This window comes from Geospiza fortis, unplaced genomic scaffold (genome assembly GCF_000277835.1).
Source record: "Geospiza fortis unplaced genomic scaffold, GeoFor_1.0 scaffold20, whole genome shotgun sequence".
NCBI lineage: Eukaryota > Metazoa > Chordata > Aves > Passeriformes > Thraupidae > Geospiza > Geospiza fortis.
In genome coordinates this window covers 2147385-2173566 of record NW_005054374.1, presented here as the reverse complement: position 1 = coordinate 2173566, position 26182 = coordinate 2147385, and the positions used below count along the sequence as shown (strand labels likewise).

The window sequence follows — 26182 nt, the reverse complement described above, 5'->3', positions numbered from 1 at the left end:
GCAGCTGGTGGGCCAGTTCCTTCTGGCATGGAAAAACATCTCTCTGTGAACATCCTGTGCCTGCAGGAGAAGGGCATCGCTCCAGCACGGCGTAGCCCCAGCAACCAGCAAGCGGCTGTGGCTGCTCTGAAGCCTCAGAAGAGACTGCAAATTGGGAGTGCTGTGACCTGCCCAGTGGCTTTGTCCTCAGCACCGTCCTGCTTGGCTGCCCAGCACAGATGCAGGACCTGCATTGGCATCTCCACCTCTAAAGATATCTGGCTCCCTCACAGCAGATGTTTTATTGAGGGCAGATCAATTTGGGGACCAGATTCCTCCTCTATTTGTAAAGCTCTTTCTCTTTCCTGCTCTGGAAGGGCTCTCTGAATAAAGCTAAAGAAGATGCTACTGGGGTTTTTAAGACATGCTGGCAGGTTTCTGTGGCTGGGAACCCTTGCAGAGCTGTGGGTGGGAGTGCACTGCCCACGCCAGCACACCCAGAGGTTCACCAGGCTCTGATGCTGGAGGCACCAGGCAGGGCAGCCCCACAGACAGTGGCACTGTCTGACAGACAGACAGAGGAAGGACTGGGGCTCCAGCAGCGGCACAGCTCCCACAACCAGAAGGCTCCAGGACTTCTCAAGTCTCCCTCTCTGTCCACACTGCCAAGCTAAGGGCTTGGCCCAAAATTCCCAGGTTTAAACGTCCATGGGTTTTCTGCCACGTCTGTGACATTTCACTCATTCAAGTGATAACTGCCTGCCTTTCCACGAGCCTACCCCTCAACCCCAAAGCTCTCTTCTCTCCTTTCTCACCAAAATCAAGAGAGAAATGCTTAATGCCAAAATCACTCACAGCACTAAGGATGGGATAATTAAACACTGCAGATTTTTAACAATTACAAGAAGAAAACTTGCAAAGCAGAGGGTATTTGTCACATGGTGAAACCAGCTGTAGAAGGAGTTTTGAAACAATTCCAGCTCTTTCTCCTTTTCTTTTTTTTTTCTTTTCCCAGGGTAGTGACATTTCTCTTTTACAAGCAAATTAGTTGTTAGAAAACACATAAAAACATGTCACACCAAGCTGTGCCCAGGCGTTTCATGTTCACTTCACCCCCTCCCAAAGAGTTTTCTTATAACTAAAGAATGAGACAGAAGCAGCTAGAAATCTGTAATGGTTCCATTTATTAATACGTATATCACAAATACTCACAATATCAATGCATTCTCATTTGCATGCTAGACAGAGGCATTATTAAAAAAGTCCTATTTTTTTTTAAAAAGGTTTTAAACTTTTGCTTTCCCCCAAAAATATTTCATATGCCTGTTATTTTTTTTTGAGATTTTTTTTTTGTGTCTGTGTGTGTGTGTGTTTTTATTTCCATTTGATTCAACAATGTACTTGGTGGCTGCAACCTCAATGCAAAAAAGAAAGAAAACAAAAAGAAAGAACAGGAAAAAAGTATGAAGGCCGCAGTACAGCACAGTTCAATTAGTTCATAGCTACATAATAAAAATAAAGGGAGCAAAAATTTCTGCCTTCACAGTAAGCAACAACACAGCTTAATAACAGTATTACACAGGATCAGGTTCCGAGGCAAAATGCACTAGACAAAGCCTACCGGGATACGCACTAGGCATACAACACTGAGTAAGAATCAAAGATGTAGAAGAACATCAGGAATAACAGTTCCCTTCAAGCACAACATTTTAACATCATTTTCAAGTATCTTTATGTTATGTTACTGATTCCTTTGTTTTTGGGGAGAAGGGGGGACAGGCGCAGGGGAAGGGGGGAAAGGATGGAAACCTTAGTAAAGCAATAAACAAACCAAGAAATTAAGATAAAAACCGAAAAAGAATATATATTTCATATACCGGTTTATATGGATGTGTGCAACACTTATTAACCATGGTGAAAGGCTAATTATGCCCTCCAGTCACTACATGCACAGCCCGATCAACGCTGTTAATGAGTTACCTTTGTTAACTTACGATGCAACTACTGTGTGACCAAGAACATACAGACGGTGCCGTCCCCCGGGGGTGGCGCTGGCTCTGGGGGCCGAGGGGACCCGGCCACACTCCAGGTGGCACCGTGGAACTTCACAGGATGGGACACTAGGCGTGGGACACTTGGGGAGTGGGGTGGGTGCGAGTGTGCGCGCGCACGGGCTTGCTCGTGGGGGTGTGCGTGCGTGCGTGCGTGCGAGAGACAGTGTGTGCTATAACATTCATGGCAGTCTTTCTCCAGCTCTGCAGCTCCTGGTCTTCACACAGGCTCTGGACTTCACACTTCTTGAAAGACTGGAGAGCAGGGAGGATAGAAAAACCCAAAAAACAAAATAACAAACCAACACGTGGGCTGCTTTGGTTGATATCAGTATTCACAGCAGGTGTTTTTTGCAATTTCTTTGTTGGAACCCAAGACATTCCTCTGGCTGCCCTGGAGGGCTCAAGCCCCTGCCCGGGGGGCTCAGAGACCTTGGCACAGAGCCGAAGACCCCTGTGCCTTTGATTTAGTCCTTGGAAATAACAGTTACCAACCTTGTATGAAGAATTACAAACCATGACAGTTTAAGTAGAATGATCGTGAATTTATCACGGGGTGAAAAATAGATTTTTGGGGTTTTTAGAATGGGGGTTCAGGGGGCAAGATGGAGGAATCTGGACATGTCCAGCCTTTCTCCTTCTTATTCCTAACCTCCATCTTCTGGGTGATGTTGGCACTTCTAGATTGGTTTAGAGTAGAAGCTCTCTGTCTAACATAAGTGATAGGTATTCTTTTTCCAAGGGCCAAATCAAAGGCACAGGGGTCTTGGGCTCTGTGCTAAGTCTCTGAGCCCCCTGGGCAGGGGCTTGAGTCCTCCAGGGCAGCCAGAGGAATCTCCTGGGTTCCGACATCTCTTCCCAAGAAAACTGAAATGACGAAATTCAACACTGCATTCCCTCCACCCTTCTTTTTTTTCCCCACCACACACAAAATTGGGATGAAAATCCCAAAGCAAAGAAGCCCATGGGAAGGCTTAATTCTCAATGAACACGCTCAGAATGAATGAATGAGAACTTAGAATGAGAACTTGCTCGCTGTCTTCAGCAGAAGCAGCGCAGCCACAATACCACAGTGAGGCTTTTATAGTTTTACCCCCTGGAAAATGGGAAAAGCTCACCTTGTTACACCATCTCGTACTGGTTAGCAGTAATAAACCGGGACAGACAGCATGCCAGCAGCATCCCGATCAACTGTTCCAGACAAGACAGAGACAGAACAGAATTTCAGTTACGTACATCAATGCAGAGGATTGGTAAACATGTAATTCATGTTCTGGAGTTATTATGCACAATGTATTTATGCCCTATTTTAAGGACTGCTCTAATTAGAAAAACAGCATTTAAACCTGTTGTCTGTCTTTGTCAGATCTTCCTCTTGATTTTTGACATTTATTTGACAGACAGCATGACTTTTTGGTATTTTTTACTCCCGTTGTCAATGTCTGGCCAAGCCAGATGTACATGAATAAACTGCTGGGGGTATCAGCTTGTTACAGGCTGTGTTTCACTTGCTCCACGTGGATTCCTCACCACCACCCCTCAGCCCTGAGAGCTGGTGCCTTTAACTTCTTTATCACTGTGCCAGGGAAAAGCTTCCTGATGTCCCACACTGGTTATGCTTCCTTTATAAGAGATGCAGCACTGTAGAAATGAGCACTGTAAATCTGGAAATAACTTTTTAAAAGGTAATTCACTATTCCCTTGGCTGTCACTCAGATTATTGAAAACAGATCCCAGGCTTCCACTCATCAATAAGCACTCAATCTTTTCAATGTTTTGTCTATTGCAGTTTCTTAGTGCTTCCTTCATGTGCCAACAGTGTTAATACGCTGTAAATAATTCAACCTCACTTTTCTCATTGGGGTTGGTCAATTCATTAACTCCCGAGCATATCCAGAGCATGCCTAGGTATGACTGGCTGGCTGCTCATCCAGACTGGATCCTCCTATTTCACTCCTCTGGATTTTGTGTCCCTTCCCCTAGACCAGGCAGTGCTCCCTGTTAACACAATCATCAAAATACACATCTGTACCATCTTGATTTGGGCTGGCACCAGCCCAGAGCAAGGCTAAGCCAGGGTTAACTCAAATCTAGATACACTTTCCTGTCCCTAAGATGTCCCAGTCCTCGTCAGGCCATGCTTCTTTGCCAGAGATTTGTTCAGTTTCCTGTTTCAGTGTCCACCAGAGCTCTTCTGGGAATTTCAAAAGGGCACAGAGTCACATTTAAAAGCAGGTTGAACCCTCCTGTTCCCCACATGCATCCCCTGATTTTGGCACCAAGGATGACACTGCCTTGGTTAGAACTACATGTATCGATTCCTGACCAACCTCCAACAAAAACCAAAGCTACCAGGGTCCAGGGGCTGTGTTTTTGGTTGCCAAAACAATATGCTTTTGTCTTCTCTCTTACTTTTTTCTTTTCTTCCCTTTTTTTCCTAAGATTATCTTGGTCTTCTAAACTATTATATAGAAAGCAGAGAGATTTCCATACCGTGGTCTTGCCACAGGTGGAAACCTCATCAGCCCTGAAAAATCTCAGCTGATCCCAAGAAGACATTTTAGCCATTTTGTTACCTATTCTACTCATCACTGCGAGGATGATTTAATCAACTTCTGAAGGTGTTGCTGAAAACCAACCACATTCTACAGGTTACCTGACACTCTGCTGTATTGCACTAATGGGAATTCTTACAACACTCCTGCAGCTGGCTCATGCACTGTTTCTTTAGCTCAGATGAATTTGGGAGAATGAGATTTCTGTTTTGGACAGTGCTATGTATTTCTCCATGCTCTGACAGGCTGAACAGAGGGAGTGGCTCAGGGTGGCCCTCTCCCACCTCCTTCATTGTCACTTTTCTGTGTTTGTGGTGAGTTTCAGTCTTTCTTCACCTTTCTTGGCTGGGCTCAGAAGTCACCACTCTGCCTTACTGCATTTTTAAGTAAGATGAACTTTGCAGTGTATTTAACCCAAATTATTTTCCCTGAGCAAATTCCAGCCCAGACCTCAATCAATTCCTCCCTACCATGGCCAAGAATGTACATTGTAGTTGTTTATTTTTCCCCACCACAAGCACCCAGGTTACAGCCACTTTCTTCTCAACCACCACAATCTGCTGCTTGCATTAGGTTTACAAGGGGTAAGATGCTGCAGCCTCTACAAATAGGAAACCACAGGCTTTTCTTTCCCCCTGCAACTGGAGCAGACTTCCCCAGATATCTCTAATTAGGGATTCTCCTGTTCTGGGTGGGCTGTAACTCTAATAATCAGTGTGTCCAAACTTTGTAGCATCTGCAGGCATTTAATGGTGTTTTGTTTTACTCAGCTCACTCCTAAGACAAGTGGCAGGTTACTCATGAATCCATCTTCATGATCTATGGCCCACTTATTGATTCTTGGCTCTGACCTTAGGCTGGTTTAGGCATTTAAGTGCTTATAGTGACATAATGTTTAACTCTGTATTTCAAAAATAATGGCATGCATGTCAAGCCATAGCACACACATTTTATTCAGCATTTCTAAGTATTACCAGGACATAACAGAGCTATAATAAATAGTCCAGAAATGCTTTGAATGCATATAAAAACATGTGCTTTTTTGATGTGTTGACTTCCACATTTAACCACAAGAGCACTGCTCCTCCTGTAGCCCAAAAGAGGCAATATTGTACTGAGCTGCTGCATTTTCTCCACGGTTCTCTTTCATTACAAGCAGAACTAGAGTCCTCTGCTTTTCAGTCAGGCTAGAGGCTCCCAGACTGCAGCACAAATCAGCACTCTGCACCCTGCCTTGCTCTCTGCATTTGTTCCATCACTTGCCTCCTCTGCTCTTCAGGCAGGAGGAAGCTCCTTATCCCATTGTGCACCAGGTTCCTGCAGCTCCTTTGAAAAACCAGAATTGGTGGTAAAGGATTCCCACAAAGAAACTCCTGCTGGGAGCTGCATTCATTTCCCTGCACTCCCATTGCCTCTCAAATGCCCCATCTCAACTTTTATCCACTTATTCATTTATTTGATTTTAGTCTCTTGATTTTTGAGTGCTAAGCTGACAGACTTGGTTCTCATTTGTCTTCTCTCTTACTTTTTTCTTTTCTGCCCTTTTTTTTCCCTAAGATTATCTTGGGTCTTCTGAGCTATTAGATAGAAAGCAGAGAGTTTTCCATACTGTGGTCTTGTCACAGGAAACTTGAAAATGCTGACAAATTCTTTGGTTTAGACAAGAGGAAACCCACACCCCTCAGGTGTGTCTCCTGTACTAACATCCTGCTGGCCACAGGTCACTCCAGCAAGCAGAATGCAGTGAATTTCTCATGGTTTCTAGGGGCAATCTCAGGCACATCTTAGTTCTAGCCTCTAAAAACCATCCACAGCACATTTTGTAGCAATCTTATCCCCCCTGTACACATAATAACTGGCTTTTTAATACACTTACTCTGTAGGAGTTACCACTGACTGGAAGCTGTTCTGCATGACATATTTATTACACCTTATTATACTGAAGAGAAAGAAACTGAATTGCAATTTGAATTTCCATTTTATTTTGGGTCTTGATATTGTCATAATTTTTCATTCTTTGGGAGAATTTCTATAAATAGAAATGTGTTGAACTAACTTGGAATTCATCAGCACATCAGGTAAGCCAAAGCTGAGGGGAATCAGGAATAATTTCTTAGCTCAATACCTTGCCATATTCTCAAAATGCAAATCTCCAAACGTGCAAGTTCTCTGGCTCTATTTTAAAAGAGAGAATTTTCTGTGTCACATGTCAGTTGTTTGATCAGCCTCCTGTGCTGTGGTGTGCCTCTGTCACAGGCCCTGCCTCCACTGAATCCACTGTGATTAGCCCTCAGAAACAGCCCAATCTTAGACCAGATTTCAAGTCACATATTGGATGCTGATGTGGATCCCATTCCTCACCCCTGAGCCAGTCCCAGCCTCCCTGTGCTCAGGGAGGAGCTGGAGCAGACAAGGTGGATGATTTCTGCACCAGAACCAAATCCACCTTCAGGCAGAGCTGCCCACACTGATGCTGACAGTAGAGAGGGTCCATGGCTGCATGGGAATTTATCTTAGAATGATGGGACCTGTACATGCCCAACAACTGGTCTGGAGCACGTGGAGAGTGCCTGATTTCAGCACAAAGGGAATAATGTGAACATTGCACTGAGTCTCCCCTACTGACAATCTCTGAACCCCTCCAGACAGTGTCTCTTGCATTCCTTCAGCCAATGCCTGCACTGCAGTTTTATCTAGGCACAGCTCTCCATCATCTGTGCAGTTTGCATAATTTTATTCTCTGTTGGGCACAACACAGCAATAATTTTTCTGCTCTGAAGAGCACCTGCTAAATGGAAATTATTCCAGCTGGAAGTGAACATTGGCATCCAGGTCCAAAAACCATCAAATTTTATTTTGTTGTTATTATTTCAAACCCGAGGAGCAGATCAGACAAGGTCAGCAACACAGTGGTTTTTTTAAGAACTCTTGACTCTGATGGGGAGGTCTGTGCCAGGCCTGTAAGATTTGCAATGCCATTACACCAACTTTCCCTATTTCTGGGCATCAGCACATTCCCCATGCTAGTCAACACCTAACAAATCACGTGAAGGAAAGGCCCTTGAGCATGCTTTGCTGTAGAGGAGCAACGTGATTTAATTTGTCTTTTATTTAGATTAAACCTATTTGCGATAGGAACAGCAAAACCTCGCCTGCAGCTGGAGCCCTGCCTGGCATTTCTGCCAGCCACCTTCACCTGAAATCAATTTGTAAACACTGTCCCTAACTGGGCCCGGCAAAACAGATTACTCAGTGAATTAAAACTGGCCACCTTCTATTCTTCAGAGCCTGGGAGAGCTGTTTTTTCCTCTCTGCAGCCTCTCTCTTCTCTTTTTTAGAAGTCTGCTAACACCCCAAGCAGCTGGGCATGTCCTCACAGTGCCAGAGCCCAATGCCTGCTCTGGGCAGTGACATCCCCACCTGGCAGCAGGGCTCCTGGTGCCACCAGCAGTGTGAGATGCCAACACCACAGCAAAACCTCATTTTTCCCCTCAGTCACAGGGACTAAATGCCTTGCAGCCCTAGCTGCCTGCAGCCTGCCATGAAACACCCATTAAATGCTTTCAGGCAGTATTGGTCCTGACTTTTCCCCCCAGCAGCATATTTTACAATTCTACTAGTCTCATTTTTCTTTTGGATAGCTTTACAGGAGGCATTTAAAACGATGCTTTACAGCCTTCTGGCTACCTAGAACCAAAACTGAAACCAGAGCCTGGAGTCCTGTAGCAGCAATCAAACCCTAATCAAGGCTGGAGAAGAATATCAATGCTGTCACCATTCAACAAGAATTAGAATAGCTTATTAAAAACACCCTGACCTCCCCTTGTCCATGCACAAACAGCTCCAGATTGTTCACCTTTTCTGGATCCCTGACACGCAGGCACATGCTCTGGGCAGCTGCTGTTGTGGTGAACCAACATTTCCACCCACACCAAACCATGGGCTGCTCACATCCAACACCTGGGCCACAGGGCATCAGGCTTCCAGACATGCCCAAGGCAGGGCAGGCAGCCAGACTGAGCCCAGACAATTTTAGGGCTCCCTCAGGCTGTGTGCAGGCTGATGGAGAGGATGTGGGGGCCGTTTCCCACATGGCTTGGGGACAGTTTTGATTGTGCATATTTCCCTCTCTCTCATTTTTGAATGTTTCCAGCAGAGTCCCTGCTGTGACACACGAAGTGAGTGGTATAAAGGAGCATTTTGTTGAAAGATGCAGGTGTTTTCCTGCCCATTCTTGATCAGAACAATCTGACCAGAGCTATACTTTCCCCAGTTCCTGTCTACATAGATTCAGTTTGGACATCATGGAGCAGAAAACCCCTGCTTAGCTCTCCTCTTGGTGCCACACTCCTTTTGGTGCAGACAAGGAGTTGGTTTAACAATCTGATTTTGGTAGATTTAACATTTCTCACTGTTCAGCGTTAAAGGGAAAATAAATCAAATTGGTCACAAAGTGTCCTCTCCAGGCCCCAGGTCCAGGATGGGGAGGCCTGAGGGTGCACTCCTTTGAATTCTTGAGTCTTTTAAGAACAAATAAGAGTACTTAGAAGATAGAAGCCTACCCAAACAATGGATAAGCTATTTGTCTTCTTAGCATTTATGCTCCATTTAAGCCAATGTTTTATTGGGTTAACCTCTATTTGACCCAGTGCAGGGACAAGTTGTTTTCCTTGAGCTAGTCATTAGCTCAACCGTAACTGATATTCCCAAGGAGAAACTTCATTTAAGTTGAAAAAAAGAAAATCAATGAACAGATGACCTCAGGACTAATGAGCATGCTGAGTTCAGTCCCTTTCCATAATCCTTCCTTCCTTGAAGTCCAGGTAAAGAAAAAGAGGGGAAAAGAAAAGGGGGGAAGGGGAGTGTTTATGCACATACCTGTGAGAATGCAATCCCAAAAGCCACTCCAGCTATGATTCCCATATTTGTCTCCATAAAACTGGTCACCAAGTCATAACAGCCCTGGAAAACAAACATCATCATTCTTTGTACTGACCTTCCCTGCCATGAATGCATACATACAAATTTCTCATTTAGAATGAACTCTGGCTAGACAGTATTTCTGCTGTCATTTCCAACAGTGTCACCTTTTTTTCTAAAACAGCAATTCTGAGTGAATGATGTGGAGTTGTGGCAAAACCAATTACTTTTAGAAACGAATGCATTTCAATACTTTTAAAATCTAAATGTGATGTTGCACTCATTTTTATGGGTCTTTTTAAAAAAACTCAGTTAAAAAACAATATAGCTTTGACCTGAAACCAAACCAGTAACAATACAGCAATGTTATAATGCAATACAGATGTCAAAAATGAATAAATGATGCTGATTTCCTAATACTCTAGATATTTAATAAAGTGTCCCTTGAGGCATTCTGCTTGCCTTTACCCATCAAAGGACACCAGGCAAGGCACTGAACAGCATGTAACTTTAAACCATGTAACAAAGTTATCAGGGGTTTTGTATGAATTTTCTTGATTCATTTGCCCTTGGACATAAAATTCCCTGTCCTGCTCCCCAAACTGAATTTTCTGTCTGCTGACTTTCTTTTTCAGGCCTCAATTCACAGCTCAGACTGGGGCCAAAGGATTCATGTGCAATATCTGCCCTTCTCTTGGATAGACTTTTTTGAGATGTTCCTCCTCAGTATAATAATATTTGCCCAGTTTCTCCCCTCACCTATTTGACTCCTCAAAAAAGCATTTGAAGTTATCTCCTACTTTGTGGTGCCTAATTTAATCTAAACATGTGACTTGATACGGGAAGAAAAAAAGAAACATGGCACCAAAACCACTGCACATCTCTTTTTTCTTTCATATTAACTCATCTGTCCCCACAATCCAAAGTCACTACTCAGCCCCTTTTGCCACCTTCCTCAAATGACCAACACCCTGGCTGAAGGCCAGTCCTGAGGAGTTTTTTACATTATAGCGTTATCCACTTGATCAGAAATTGGAAAACTCAGAAATAACAGTCAGTTGTCTTTCCCAGCTTGGACTCCTGTCCCATAAGAGAGAAATGTCTGCACATTTCACCCACATCCACACACCCCTCATTCTGCAAGCACTGTAGGAACTCTTGATGGCCTCAGAGCATCAGGTGCTTGTAAAAAATAACAGCAAGAAGGGCAAACAATGTTCTTTATTTCAGACAGGGCACTCATTAAATAAATTGTACCATTTCTTTAACTTCTTTTATAACATCACAAGACATTTAATCCTGAGAGTAATGAAGTACTGAACCTAATAGTAGTACAGCTGGTCCTGATTAATTTCTGAAATGTTTATGTGTACATATCAACTCTGTTTTACCACAGTGTATAGTAAGTCTGATTCAAGCTTGCTTATTTAACCCATCAAGCAACTATAGTTTGTGTGTCTTACATGTTATGCAATGAGATTAGGTTTCTCAAGCAGCATTTTCATTCTGTCTGACATGGCTTAATGCTCTCCCAGCTCTTCTGAAACCAGTTCTGTTAGAGAGCCTTCAAGAGATGCAACACTGAAGCACAGCGGTAATTTAAGGGAGACAGAAGATCTTGTCAACAAAACATGCAACGGCAGAGTTGTGATCACCCTCCTCACTTGAAGAATCTGTTTTCCCAAGCCACAATAATCTGTTTTCTGAAGAACATTGCTTACATGCGGCTCAGTTGCTCAATCCTTACTGTGCAAGGGCAGCACCCACTGGTGCAGGACAGGACAGAAGTGAGTGAAGCACCTCTGGGTGCTGAGCAGAGATCCAGAGCACAGAAGGGACAGTTTACAAAGGATCTGATCTTTCTCGACTCCATGCATCTGTTCCTTTCTTAAGATTTTAGAGAGAAATAGTTCTTGAGGTTTCTTGGTAAAGAACTGTGATTAAAAGCACTAGATGAACATTAATTAGCTAATCCTAATGACAGCCCTTAAAGTTAGGTATGTGACTTAGTGCTGTCTGAGACGAAGAAACAGAGAGCCCAAATAATTAACCCAAGGTCACTAAGCAAGTTGGAGTCAGAACTAGCAAAGCAAATCCAGAAATGCTGTCTTTTAGTCCTGTAATTATATTATTAGTTTAATCCTCTCTGGTTAATTCACTATTAGTCCTCAGAAACTGCTAGTAATTTGATTAGCTCATAGAGAACTCATTTTTCTGATAGTTTTGCAAGATCCACCTAAAGATGTAATCCAAATATACTTGTCCAGAGTCATGGTGAGATGGATCTTCCACAACACAGGCAATAAATATTTTCCTTTTTCTCCAACACTCAGAGAGCAAAGGGCCTGTTTCCAAGATGAGCAAGGGGCTCAGGTCAGAGGCAATGGTGTTTGGTACTATCTGAAGTGAAAGGACAGGGCTAAACAACATTTTCTCCTTGCTTTTTAATCCCATGCACCTTTCAGAAGCATCCCACTTTGCTCAAATATCTGGGAAAACTCAAGGTCTAACAACTGATGAACACAAATCTGCAACTTTTGATTTTCAATGGCTATGTCAGAAAATGAGACAAAACCACATGAACTTCCAAACATCTAAATTTCCTCTAGGTAATTAAATCAAGTGATTTCTTCAGCTATTTCCTGAAGAATGAACAGTGCTTTTCTGTTGGGTGACTTGTGCATTTGACAGGAGAGCAAGGAGCAAGAATGGCTGGAAATGTGTTACCAGCCCTGGCCAAGCACTCACTGATCCCTCAGTCATGGCTCACCCTCCATGCTCAGGCAAGATCACTCTGCTGGTGGGGACTGTGACTTACTCAACCAATGGACACCACCAACATCACCAACATTCCACACATCTGCAACAAGTGGCTCTCATTAAGCCATTGCAAAAAAAAAAAAAAAAAAGAAAGGCTTAGTGGAAAATAATCCTCTAGCATCCCTTTTACAATAGATGCCAGTAAATGTTGTCTACTTGACTGGTTGTCAAAGATGTTTCAGGCTGTGCTCAGCCACCAGCCCAACTTTCTGAGTCACAGGTGACTGAGGTGAAAAAGGCAGAAACAGAAGAGACAGAGGCATTTCCATATTTCCCCTGTTGTCCTCAGGGCTTCTATTTATTTTTTAAATAGATCTCTGAAAATAAAAGCAGAAAAGAAAATAATCCTTAAGTCTGACTAAGCTGTGCTGCTACTTAGAATGGTGATTTAGCCACAATATCATTCCTCTTACCAACAAACTATTCCCACTCTTGCAAATCTCAAGTGAGAAAGAACTGATGAAACACTAGCACTTGAAGCAATAACTTGAGTAGCACTTCTTCAGCACAATGTCTAATGCATAGATGCTGCATTATTTTCTCTTTTTTCTTCCCTTTCTTAGCGTTTTCTGTATTTTTATTCTCTAATTATTCATTTTCTTCCTGTTCTCCCTGCTTGCCTTCTCAATCCTATTTCTGTCTTCCCAACCTGCTCCTCCAGGTGGCCTCAGGGAAAAGGTCACTTTGGCTGGGCTGTGCTTGCAGTCCTACATCTTCAAAGACTTTAACTCACAATAAATGTACCCACCAACCACAGCATTTACTGTCAATCACTTGTGTCACCATCATATTTTCTGAAAAATCCTCTTTGCCCATGATTTCTCTCCTGGGAAGGTGAGAAGCCTCAGAGAAAAAGGAAAACAATATTATCTGATTTGCTTCTCCTGTGTTTTGCTGCTTTGGAATGTGGTTGGAGATTGTTTATCCAACAGGTGATTGTTTGGTTTCATGTGAATTATTTTGGCTTAATGACCAATCATGGTCAGGCTGTGTTGGACTCTGAGGAGAAAGTCATGAGTTTATTATTATTATCTTTTAGCCTTCTGTAAGTATCCTTTCTCTATTCTTTAGTAGAGTTTCAGTATAGCATTCTTCAATATAATATAATATCATAAAATAATAAATTAGCCTTCTAAGAACATGGAATCAGATCCATCATTTCCTTCCTGCCACGGGGGACCCCAAAAATACCCCACACCTGTTTTTCCTCAGAACTGCTGCATCTGGGATTGGATTTGAGAAAGGGCAGCTCAAAGAAAATGAAGCAAGTGCAGGACCAAGCCCATCCTTACCATCACTCCAGCCTGACTTGCACGTTATCAACCAACCATTTGAAATGAAACGCAAGTGCAAGCAGGCACACACTCCCCTGGGGTGCTGGGTGGTGTCACAAGTGCCTCTGGCACAAGTTACTGGTACCTTCTGGTTCACTTTAGTGGCAGCCACGGTCATGTTGCGCAGATCCTGAGTGTTACAGTCACTGGAGTTCATGCAACAGCTCGTAGGGATGCCGTGCTTGAAGAAGTAAGGGCTGGTGCTCCAGTTGGTGTAGCTCTGAATGCCACAGCAGCTCAGCTGGGAGGGGTAAGAGGCAGGTTTAAAACACACAGACAAACAAACAAACCAGAATTAAAACTAGATCAGAATCATCTCGGCCCACTGCATAAGCTCATAATCAAAATAATGACAGGGCACCTCAAGTTTTGAAAAGCAGATACCACCCCTGCCCCATGAATTACAAAAGTACCAGGGATGTAACTTACAGAACATGGGAGCAGATGACCTACTAAAAAAAGTTATTTTATGAGCAGAACTATTATTTGTAACACTTGATAAAGGTCCAGCCATAAACCCATCTTTTTTTAGTTGACAATCTGTTGGGGATTTTTTGTTGTTGTTGTTGTTTTCTTTACTTTTTTATTTGATTAAAGATGACCCTGTAAATTCAAGGCCTCAAAGCATTACACAGAATTGCATGTAACACATACAGGTTCAAACTAGTACAAATGCATAAGGTGAAGCCTCTCTAACTCACCAAAATAATTTCTAGGACAATTCACTGAGCTGTGAATAGAAAGAGACCATATGTTCACAGGGTGTATCTAGGAAGTCAGCTAGAAAACCCTAAATTGGGAAGGATGTTCTGATTTAGATCCTAAGCTAGAAGTCAGAGACTCAAAAGCATGGAGTATGTGCTGAATTTTCTGCAAGGAAAGGGCTTATAAATGCAGTTCTTGTAAAGAGAGAACTATGAATGAAATAAACATTCTGCTACAACAGAAACACTGAAAAACTACTCAGAACTATTTCATTTGGTCAACTCCAAGGAATCAAACATTTAAAATACAGGTTAACATATGCAAACAGACAATTTGACAGCAGAATATACTCAGCTTGGAGCACTGCAGGAATCTGCTAACCAGGAGAAGCCAGGTTAGAGCACAGTTTTAACCATGCTGAAGGGTCCAACACAAGAGCTGTAATTTCTAAAGGTCTGGAAGTCATCAATACAATCACTGACATTTCAGCCATTCATAGAGCCACAATCATATGGAAAAGAAATTGGCTCGTGGAATGTATTGCAAACTGAAGGAACAGCTTCTTGCTAGGGCAGAGCTTCCGGTGGGAATTTAAATGTGAATTTTATCACTCTGTGTTGTAGTTGGTGGGTTTGGTCTCTTGTGGGTGGCATCCCCAGCTGGTTTGGCTGTGCTGTGGCATTTGCTCCTGCCCTGTGTGCTGCTGGAAGTCAAAGCAATTCCCACTGCCCTGCTGCCACCCTGAGGGTCACAGAGGCTCTTCTCCACCAAGCTCCTACTCCATCCCTCCAGCACAGCTTTCACTGCCAACCTCAGCAGTTTTCCCCTCCATTTTCCTCTGGGGAAAAGATACCCAGTTTTTCTCCTTAACTCACCAGGTCTCCTTTGCCAACCTCTCACTGTACTTGTGAAGAGAATTGCTGCAGTTTGTCAGTGCTGCAGGATACAAGATTATAAAACTCTGTCTCATCCAGCTCAAATTTAAAACATTTTATGATCTTACTGGCAAATTCCCTTAGGAACAAGGTGTGTTCTTTAGGAATAGACCTGCCCCATAAACCTAATTCAAGATCTGGGACCAACAACAAGCCAGTGGGACAGGCCTTGCCTTTATCAGACAGTTTTTTCACTAAAATTTAGGAATCCTGGGCAAGCATTTCCTTTAGATCAGTCTTGCCAGCCCCTGATTTTGTTTGCAAATTACACTTGGAGATTGAGCCATGAAAACTTCACATTCTGGGATTAAATCTGTGCTTTCTCTATTGTCTAATTTTGGTACCCAATTTGAGACTTACACTTTCCTGTACGTTATCCACTGCATGGCTCCGCTCATCGTTCTTGTTGTAATTCTGGATTGCCTCGGTGTATGTCCTAAGGAAAGTATCCTTGATCTGTGAGGGTGAGGGAAAAAAAACCAGCCCACATGAGCAACAAGCAGCACAACATCTGAAGCAGTTTTTGCAGGAAGCAAATTTCCTAACAAGACACCCAAACTAGCTCTTCCCAGTTGTTTTTAAGGGTGTTTTTAGAGCTGGCAGAGCTCCATCTTAACTATCAGGAATAATTTATGCCATTTTTCCAGTGGGATATCAGACACAGAAACAAGACTACTCCAGCAAACTGATGTTTAAAAAAATACTGTAAAATGACTTAACCTATCAAAAAGGTATCATTTTATGATTTTCCACCCGAACACTTTGTTCCAGCACTAAGTCTGAAGGAGACTGGATGCTTCCCCCTGCTCATGGATGCCAGGTGGGAGCCAAAGCCTGTGCAAACACCCTGGGGACACAACCCAGTGGCACCAAACTAAGACATGAATCTCCTGACCAGGCATCCCCAGCACCAAAAGGATTTGGATAAGGAAGAAGAGGTCCCTCAGGTGGAAAATGTCAAGCACATAATCAGGAATGGCACTTTGGGTGGGAAAGGGGCTGGGAAGCAGATGATGTGAGCAACCCACATGGCTGTGGCCTTCACAGGAGACTACCTCTCCCAAAAGGGAGCAGTCACTGGGGCTGCTGCAGGTTAGGTGGGATGAAATGGGAATCCTCAGCAGCTGGACAGGCACCTCAGGACCTCATTAAAAACAATCCACTGCTTGCAAGGGTGAGCAGCAGAAAACTCTATAGCAATGGAAATGTCATGTAAAAAAAGCTGGAAAACCAGCTCATACAAAGTGAAGAGACAGGGAGGGTCCCTGGGGCTGCTCTGGCTCAGCACCAGTGGCATGTAGGTCCATGGACTTACAGCCAGAGACCGACATGGTTACAGTGGATAAAGCAGGAGTGTTACTACAAATCTAGACCATCACGCTTTTTTAAAGCTTCTTCCTGTCCCAGTTTCCCCCTCACTCTACTTCTAATCTCTCTTTATTCTCAAGATAGAAATGAAATCCCATCCCACTTCCTCCCCACCCCCTCTCTACCCCCCCAGCCCCCCCAAGAAGAAAAAGATTTACAAAGCAGCAAGTCTGGTGTGATGCAGAAGTTTTCTCTGCCTTACATAAACCAGCATTTGCCTGGCTGAAAAAGCTGTGTTCAAGAAAAGCATTTAATCTGTTTTGCAGCCTTCAGCATATGTAAAAGAGTAAAGAAGATCTTCCATGGTGGACACAAAAAACCTGATAGCTCCAGAGTAAATCACCAGGCAGCTGAGGGCAAGAGCTTTGGCTAAATCCCCTCATTTGGAATGGCACTGGTTTTCAGGAGCTGTACAGGTTATTGTGTCACAGCAGCCCCATCCCTGGAGATGTGCTGGAGCCAAGCTCAGTGCCCTGCACGTTCTCCATGCTCCAGGGAACTCCTCCAGCTGCAAACATTTCACCTCCCACCTTCCAGCTCAGCACATTTCCACCTACCTCGTGGCGAAAGACAAACCCTGAAATGCCAGCCACCAGCTCAGCCAGGAACACCAGGGACAAGAACATGGCATACTGGAAAGGCAGGAGGCAAGAGAAGTCAGAGCACGACAGGCTTTTGTCTCAGCACAGATATTATCACATGAAATGTAACTTTCCCCTCTAGGCACCTTCAAAGACGTTAAGAAACCAAATGTCTTTTGGAGGAGATACACGGGTTATGACCTGAATGTAACACACGTGTTTATACAACTCACAGCTGATGTATATTGCTTAATTACTGCCTTTTCTGACATTTCTGTTCCCACGTTTCTCAGCATTCTTGTATAAATTAAAACACACTCACGTGCCAGAGGGGAATCCAAGTCACTCAGGTTCTGATCTTGCAATAAGGAACACAAACAGACCCTTCCTGTTTGCATGGTGCTCTGCTAACCAGGTGTTTTTGTTTGTGTTTATCTATCTCACTGCCAGATTGGGATTTGCTGCCTGGTTCCTGAAGTTTCTCCAATGAATGAACTGAAACATTGCCTTCACTGGAAATATTCTCACAGTAACACCAGACATATGCTCCAAATACTTTGCTGAGCCAAGGTCCATATTTGGCTTTAGGTGCAGCATTTGGATCAGGAGCTAAATAAACCTTGAAAACAGTGCTTTCACTGTAGGCACTCACCAAGTACTAAAAATATATTTAAGCAGAAATAAAGAAGGTAAAGAAAAATTGCAAAGTGGGATAGTAAAATTTGAAGTTGGGGCTTAATTTTCTGGAGGAAAAATTACCTTTTTACTCCACCTGCTAAGTAACAGTTAATTAAGAAAGGAAATATTTTCAATTAAATTCAGTCCTAGCAGGATTTAGTGGAGAAAGGGAAACATAGCTTTCATGAAGGGTTGTTGGGAAAAGGAGCACAATGGTGAAAGCAGAACTAGAAAAAATGTGTCCAATTAATGCAGCTGTCAAAACACTGTCTGTTCAGGAGAGAAAAGAAGTTTAGAAATATTTCTTATACATACAATGAAAATAAACCCACGTGCTTGGAACAGCATATGCCAGTGTTAGTGGCATGGCTTTAAGAAAGTTATGGAGCAGCCAGCAGAGCCTGATTTCCTATGGATTTATATCATCATTCACCTTTATCCCTTTCCCATCTGGGCTGCAGTGACTCCAGCAAGCCTCTGCACACGCCCTGACAGCCCATCACCAGCAAGAGACAGCAGTGAGGTTCCTGCCAGCTGGCCACCAGCTGATGGAATTGCAGCTGCTCCCTCTCCCCCTCCCTGCCATCATTTGAGGAAATTAACTCCCTTTAACATGTCCTTTCTGTTTTAAAGAAGCAGTTAAAACTGGAGAAATATCATCCCATCTCCTTAGAAAACCAGTCCCAAAATACTGTAGCAGGAGATGCATTGCACTGTCAAGCCCTTTCTCACTAGTTCAGTGCTTCACAAGTGCTATTTCTACCCTTCAAATCATTCCTCATGCAGCATTTTGCTCCTAAACATGCCTAGAAACACAGTTTATCATGTAAGTTTGTTTAACATGCAGTTATTTTTAATTTTAAGGTAGGCTGGAAAACTCAGAACAGAGAAACTCATACAGAGAGAGGTTAAAGTGGACTGAGGGACAAAATCTTCCCCTCTGCTCAGTGCACCTCCAGCCCCTGCTGCTTTTGAGGTGAGCCCAAACAAACTATAAATGCTCTGCTTTTTGGCTTGAATTGTTCTATTCTAGTGAATGTTAGGAGAAAAAGAAGGGCTGGTGTGCTTTCATGAGGTTCCAACTATTAGTTCCATAATTTCACATCAGGGTATTAAACTGACCCTTTAAAATACAGTTTGAAAGAATTTCAGATTTATGATGTTTTGGGCATCTTTCAGATTGTAAATATATTTATCTGTGTGGCTCACAGAAAACCAGAATGATTGTAGAACAACTCACAGAGCAATTCAGCAGCACCACCCTGCTCCAAACACTTGGGCCTATGTGCCACGTGTAGCAAAATTCAGTCACAGTCAATCAAAAACTGGTTTTGGTGAAGGTTTTTTCCCCTTTATCCAAAAGGCACAAATGTTGAAAATAATGATTAATAAAAATCTAGCTTATGTGCCAAAAAAGTTTCAACAACATCTGTCAGGGTGTGGCAGCAGCTCTCTGGTCACAGAGAGTGACAGGCACAACTTCCCCAGGCATCATTCTGGGAAAGGCTGTGAGAAGATCAGAGAAAAAAATGATAAACAATTCTTATCTTAACCTGCTGCACCTGTTGTTGTGAACATGTGGAGTGTTGTTATAGAGATTTGTTTACTAAAGGGTGGGTTCTTAATTAGCCAATGGTGATGGTGTTTTAATTAAAGGACCAGTTAGGTCCAGCTGTATCATAACTGTCTATGAAAGGAATGGGTTTCTTAATAATGATAATAATAATAAAGAGATTGATCAGGCTTCCGTGAATCATGGAGTCACTACTAATTATCACCCGTTGCAGTGGCAGTGGGGGGAATCCCAAGTGACCCCAAAACCCTTCTCAGGCACTGGGGTTTGCTCACCAGCTTCAGCATCCATGGGCTGCCCCGGCAGGTGGCAAAGCAGCCGAAGAGGCCGAAGACGATGATGGTGGTGCCCGTCCCGATGAGCACGTAGGGGGCATTGGTGGAGTTCTCAGCAATCAGGGAGATGTAGGTGCCAAGGGTCAGCTTGCCCCAGACTCCCACAGCCAGCAGGATAACGCCGGTGATCTGCAAAGAATCACAGAATAACGAGCTTGGAAGAGACCTCTGAGATCATCGAGTCCAACACAAGCCCCAACACCTCAACCAGACCATAGCACCAAGTGCCATGGCCAGTCTTCTTGTAAACACATCCAGAGGTGGTGATTCTACCACCTCCCTGGGAAGAGCATTCCAGTACTTTATTATTCTTTTGGTGAAATTTTTTTCCTGATATCCAACCTATACCTTCCCTGATGTAGCTTGAGACTGTGTCCTCTTGTTCTGTCAGTGCTGCCCGGTGGAAGAAGGGCACAAACTTGTCAAGAACTGTGGATTTTTTGTTTGTTTGTTTGTTTGTTTTTTCTGCTTGTTTGTTTTTTTTATTAAGGTTAAATGTGCGAGATGGTATTTCTTCTTTGGATTTAGGTGTTTATTAACTTTTATTTACATTATAGTCTTATAAATTATGGGGTTTATAGTGCTTTAATATACTAAAAATGGAGTTGTATTTTCTTCTTTACCAAGGCTTTTTAAGGCTAAACTGTTTAATTAAGAAATTATATTTAAATTATTTTTACTTTTAACCTAATAACTACTTGTGGCTTGTAATGTGGACTTCTTTTTTTAATTATACAATACTACTTAAACTTATGAAGAAGAAGGTGAAGAAGAAGGACTAGCTTTTGTTTTAATTTTTTTATTTTGTTTTATGTATGTTTTATGTTTTTATTTTGTTTTATGTATTATTTATATATTCTAAAACCTTAAATTTAATTTTTTTCTACCATGTGATATTATACACTTCAATTTAAACTACACACTTACAATCTCAGTTTTACCACCCAATTTTGGAAGCCTTCTCCACAAACTCAGGTGAAATGCAGTGTTCTCTTGGGGATCAGTGCTTATCAGCACAGAAAGCCTGAAATTCTCAGCCAGCAGAGTTCCAACCAGGAGCCACTGGGGAGGGCATCCAAAGCCTTCCAAAGCACTCAGTGATCCTGCAGGATGTGTTGGCGCTGTGCTGCTGGCAGGAGGGAGCCTCAAGAACTCCAGAGGGACAGACAGATGAATTAAACTCCAGCATCTGTTGCATTGAGGCTGCCGCTGAAGGACAAACCCCTAAGGGTAATCACTGCCAGGGGAGGATGCAGAACAGCTCTCTGCTCCTGCAGCCCCAGGGACACACGGCCAGCTCCCCGTGTCCCTCTGTGTCCCCTGCTCCCCTTGATCAGCCTCAGCAGGTGCTGGCATTTCTGCTGCCACCTTGGGACAGGATTAGCAGGGACTTCTGCTCTCCTGCTCACAGTGGCAATGAGAATAAATCCAGCTCTTGTCCATCTTTCAGTGCAACTGTGTGAAACATGCTGAATCCCTGTTATTGCACCCAACAGCTGAATGTCAGAAAAAATCACTGAGGAGCCTACCAAGCCACAGACAGCAACTGCCCTTCCAAGTCTGTCCCATCCCTGCACTTCACCTCTCCTTGTCCTGAACAAAAGTGGATTAATCAGCAAAATCTGAAAGGAAGCTGCAGGGGACTGGGAAATCTGCAGAACAACTTCTGGTTTCTCGCCTCCAGTTCCACAAAGGGCTGGTTTCTGTGCCTAAGCTGCTGAAAGTTTTACCACCATCCCCAGGGAGGCATAAAAGCAGCCTTCACTGCCAAAATGAACAGGCAGCTTCACATATGAAAGAGAGCCCAAGCCTCCTAATAAAAAGCATTTTTAGTTGGCTGTTTGAAACAATTACTAACCGTTTACTATGCATTTTAAGAGTTTGGTTTCCCCAGGTCTCAGGGGCAGGGGGAGTATTCAATTTATAGCACACACAGACTTTGGAAAAAAGGAGGAAAGCCTCTTGGTGGTTTATTCCCCTTCTGCTTCCTAATAGAGCTCTGATTTACAGGGATTTAAGGAACTCCCTGAGTTTGTTGGGAGGTCTAAGCCCCTGGGAATCTTGGCACAGAGCAGAGGGGATGGGATGTTTCCACAAAGACGCTGAAGATGCCCCTCAGGTTGCAGCAACGCTGGCTGGAATTTTGCTCATGAAGACAAAAAACCATAAGACTTCCCCCTACAAACCTTTCCATGACCTTTATTCAGCAGAACACAAGCAGTGGTGTGACTAATGCCTACCTCCACCCCAAGGCAAGCCTCATTTCCTTATTTCCAAGACACACTTTTTATCACCATCTCTCTGTGCCATCACACAGTTAGGGAACAATCAATGTACTGGTTTCTGGTTTGGGTTTTAGATTTTTCTTTAAAAGCAGGAGAGACCTGGGCAGACAGAAGACCAGGACAGTGCTGGCCTGAGAACAAGGGAGCAGGAATAGACACTGCTCCTGATACTCGCCATCAGTACACACATCTTCCCTTCATCCCCTTCCTCGGACCCGAAATCTCTCCACCAGCCGAATTTTGTGACCTGTGACAGAATTGTTGCAAAAGCAGAGTGTTGTGTGTCCCTTTACGCCTGAAAGGTCTAAAAGGAAACTCAGAGCACCTTCTCCAATGCACAATCCCCCCCCCAAGTCTTCCCTACTCCCTTTCCACTGTAAAGTTTCAATTCAGACAATGATCAAACAGGAGATGTACAAAGTATTTCAGATATCCTGGCAGTCAGAGGAAAGTGATTACCAGCTCTTTGACCTTTAGAGACCCTCTGAGCATCCAAACACCTAAACCAAACAGCTTTGTTTAGTTACAAACACCTGGAAGAGCCAGCACACATGGAGCATGAGAGCAGCAGTACAATTCCACCAGTGGACTCCTACAGCAAAACCTGGTTTTCATATGCAAGAATTTTAAGATTTGTCCTGGAGATGCTATGACAGCTACAGCCTGTGAGGAAAGTGTCATAACTCCACTCCAGATCCTCAGCAGCCACAGAAGAAATGAACTGGCAGCTGCACAGCCCATGATGCCCCAAATGAGACATCTGGAGTGGTACAGAAAAACAAGCATTTGCAAAGGGAAAAAACCTCCCAAAAAAACAAAAAGGAAGAAGTTTCCTTCTAAAAAGCAACTGCCAGACATTCCTACCTAGATGTAGACATGTGGGATCCTGTCTTTTGGTGTTTTTAAGGGAAAGCAAAAGAGAACAGCTACCCAAAATCACAAGTTTCAAGGCCCGTTACAAACTTACTGAATGCTTCTAATTCAGAAAAAAACTCCAGAGTTTTCCTTGGACTTTATACAAGCCTTGGTTTAAGCAGAAATAGCCCACCCTGGATAACACAGGCAAAGGTCATATCCACACCCAACCAGAGAACATCACGAGAGAGATTCCTGCCAGGAGCCAGGGCTGGCCTGATTTATCCATGCTTGGGACCAGTTCCTATGATCACAACAAGCCCCAGAAACTCAAACAGGTTTTGTGTCCACAAATGGGCTTGCAAGTGGTTTGTGCTGGTTTTGGTTGTCTCTTTTTCATGCTTGCACCCTGTCCTTCCCCCCACACTGTTTTGATGGACTTCCCCTGCATTTTCTGTTTCTTTTCTGTGTTCTTTCTCTAGTTTGAAACATTATTAGAAAGCGATTTCATCCTGGATTTCATCAAAGGTAGATGATATCTTCCTTACAAAAGTTCACTGCAGTGGAAGCCCCTTGCACTCATGTTTCCTCAGCCAGGAAACCAGAGATGCAGCATTCCATAAAACATTATTAGTCCTGACCTTCAAATGCACAATAATTTTAAAGGTTAAAAGGAAAAAAAAAAAAAACCAAAACACAGGAGATATCCAAGTAGGGCAAGGATTGTAGAGGCTGCACACAAGTAGAAATCACATTGTTTAGCCGTGGCAGGTCTCACATTTCAGTGCCTCTGAGCCCAGGCTCAGCAAACACACCCCAGAAGCCCTTGACTGATGAGATGGCAGGAAATGAAGCAGGTGGGCCACCTGGACATTTTCTAACAAAAAACACCACTGAAATCATTATGTTCCCACAGAATGTTTTAATCTAGAGGAGTTGGATTGTTCTGGCTTAAAAAAAAAAAACAAAAACACCCAAAATCTATCTGTGAACCAACCTTGCCCCCCCAACTCTGCCTCTTGCCTCTCCTCAAGCGTGGTACCACAGGCACATCCCACCAGTCACTGATTTCAGTCAGACAGGCTTTCTAGTCCTTTTACCTTCCTTCAGCATCAATACAGATGTTTCCAGTGTTACCTGCAGGTCTGGATGTGGTGGGAAAGTTACCATGCAACAGGCAGGCAGAAATACAGCAGAACTGACTGTCAGCTCTAACTCCACTTGTCCAATAAAACAACTGCTTTTTGGAGACACACAGACAAAGATGTGGCCAACAGCACTGACACAAGGATGTGTGCCACAGCTTTACAGGATACAGAGAGAGTCACGCCTTGGTAAGGCTCAGCATTCCTAAAATCAGAATTAATACTAAACACATGCAGTTCCTCAAAAAAAGGCAACAGAAAAATGTTTGAGAATTCCTTCTTTTAATAGTGCCAAAACAAAGATTAAACTATCAATCCCCTTCTTCTAGGTAACAGCAGCAAAGTCTGCAGAGAGGAGTATTCAGAGAATAACTTCTCAAAGTCTTTAGTTCTGTCAGAATTAAGCAGGAAAACACTAAGCACTCATTTCAACTGGATGCACACCACTCCTAAAAGAGTCTGTTGTCTTCACACCCCAAAACCCACACAGCACTGGCGGCATGGTCTGAAGGTTGCTGCTGCTGATACAGGAGGCATGAAAGGCTCTACACCTCACATCCACAGAGATTCAAGACTGTGGCATTCACATTCTCTGAAAAAATCCCTTCACCCAGGACTTTTCTCCTGGGAAGCTGAGAAGCCTCAGAGAAAAGGAAAACAATTCTTATCTCATTTGCTTCTCATGTGTTGTGCTCACACATGGAATGTGTTTGGAGATTGTTTACCCACAGGTGATTGTTTCATTGGATTCTGGTGTGAGTTGTTTTCACTCATTGGCCAATCAGGGCCAAGCTGTGTTGAGACTCTGGAAAGAGTCACAAGTTTTCATTATTATCTTTTTAGCATTCAGTAAGTATCCTTTCTGTATTCTTTAGTATAGTATAGCATTCTTTAATATAATAGAGTATCATAAAGTAATAAATTAGCCTTCTGAGAACATGGAGTCAAATGTATCATTCCTGCCTTTGTCGGGGCATCCCAGCAAATACAATACAAGACCCTAATTCAAACCCTTATTTACACTCAGGATTGCCATATGGAATATTTAAAGTTTGTCAGTTACAGAGGTGAAGATGAATGTGCAGAAGGAATTGCTGGTTTATTGGTCCACATAATTCAGGTCCTCCTGTTCATTACTCATGTGAGCAATACTGATCCCTAAGGTCTGTCAAAATAAAACTTGGAAGCCACTCCTGATTGCTGCAGAGCACACAGCAACCCCTTCTACCCCCAAAAGCAGCAGGAAGAGCTCAGCATTTCTCTGGACCAGCTCTTTATCTACAGAACTGACATGCAGGAAGGCAATTTCATTAGTGAGGATCTCACTGTAGGTATAATTCTTCTATTTCATTTCATATTTTCAACCTTGTTAAATGAATGTAAAATGTGGGCAACTTAAAATCAAAGCAGCAGCAAAGAATCAGATACAAGGAAAATAACCATGTTGTCGGCATTTTCAGTTTCTCAGTTCCAAATACTTCCTTTTCCAAACACCAGCCTCCCTGCATTTTGGTGGAGCCATGCTGTCCCTGCACAGCTGTCCTGCAACCTTCTCCTCAAACAGGCCAGAGAAAATGGATAATGTGCATAAAAAGGATGAAGCCAGGGGAAGGCAGACAAGAACTATCTCAATCCATCTTGGCTGAAGCTGAAAGGTCTAGCAATAGGTTAAGCAGGCTGTGAGGAAATGAGAGAGGACCAAGGCACACAGCTAATTAGCTCTTCCAGACATTTCCCCAAAGGAGGGAAACTTTTTCACTTAGAAAACGTCCGACCTTGACAGCATCCAGAACAAATCCTGCGTTAAAAGCATGTCCAGAGAGACTTAAAAATAACTGGCCTACCTCTGAAAATTTTATAACTTTCCCAAAATAGGCAATGGATCACATTCAAAATGTTCTTGCTTTACAGCTTGTCAAGCACTGGGAGTGGCTGGCTTTGAGTCTTCTCCTTCCTCAGCCCCTGAGCCCTCTTCAGGCAGGGAGGTGACTAAAATGAATATAAATCTTCCTTTGGGCCTCAATGTCAGCTCTTCACAGGCAGGGGCAAAGCATTAAGCCAAG

At 43.3% G+C, this 26182-nt stretch overlaps 1 protein-coding gene across 1 annotated transcript in view; it reads right to left on the bottom strand.

The window, feature by feature from the left end:
• Positions 1-1142: 1142 nt before the first annotated feature.
• TSPAN7 (tetraspanin 7) overlaps positions 1143-26182 on the bottom strand; it is a 58981-nt gene continuing 33941 nt past the window's right edge. The window contains exons 2-8 of the mRNA XM_031060180.1: positions 19775-19963; positions 17225-17299; positions 15660-15755; positions 13745-13900; positions 9464-9547; positions 3149-3221; positions 1143-2285 (exon numbers count right to left, since the gene is read on the bottom strand). Of these exons, the coding sequence (XP_030916040.1) occupies positions 3153-3221; positions 9464-9547; positions 13745-13900; positions 15660-15755; positions 17225-17299; positions 19775-19963 (669 nt within the window). The 3' untranslated portion in view covers positions 1143-2285; positions 3149-3152. The remainder of the gene's footprint in view (positions 2286-3148; positions 3222-9463; positions 9548-13744; positions 13901-15659; positions 15756-17224; positions 17300-19774; positions 19964-26182) is intronic.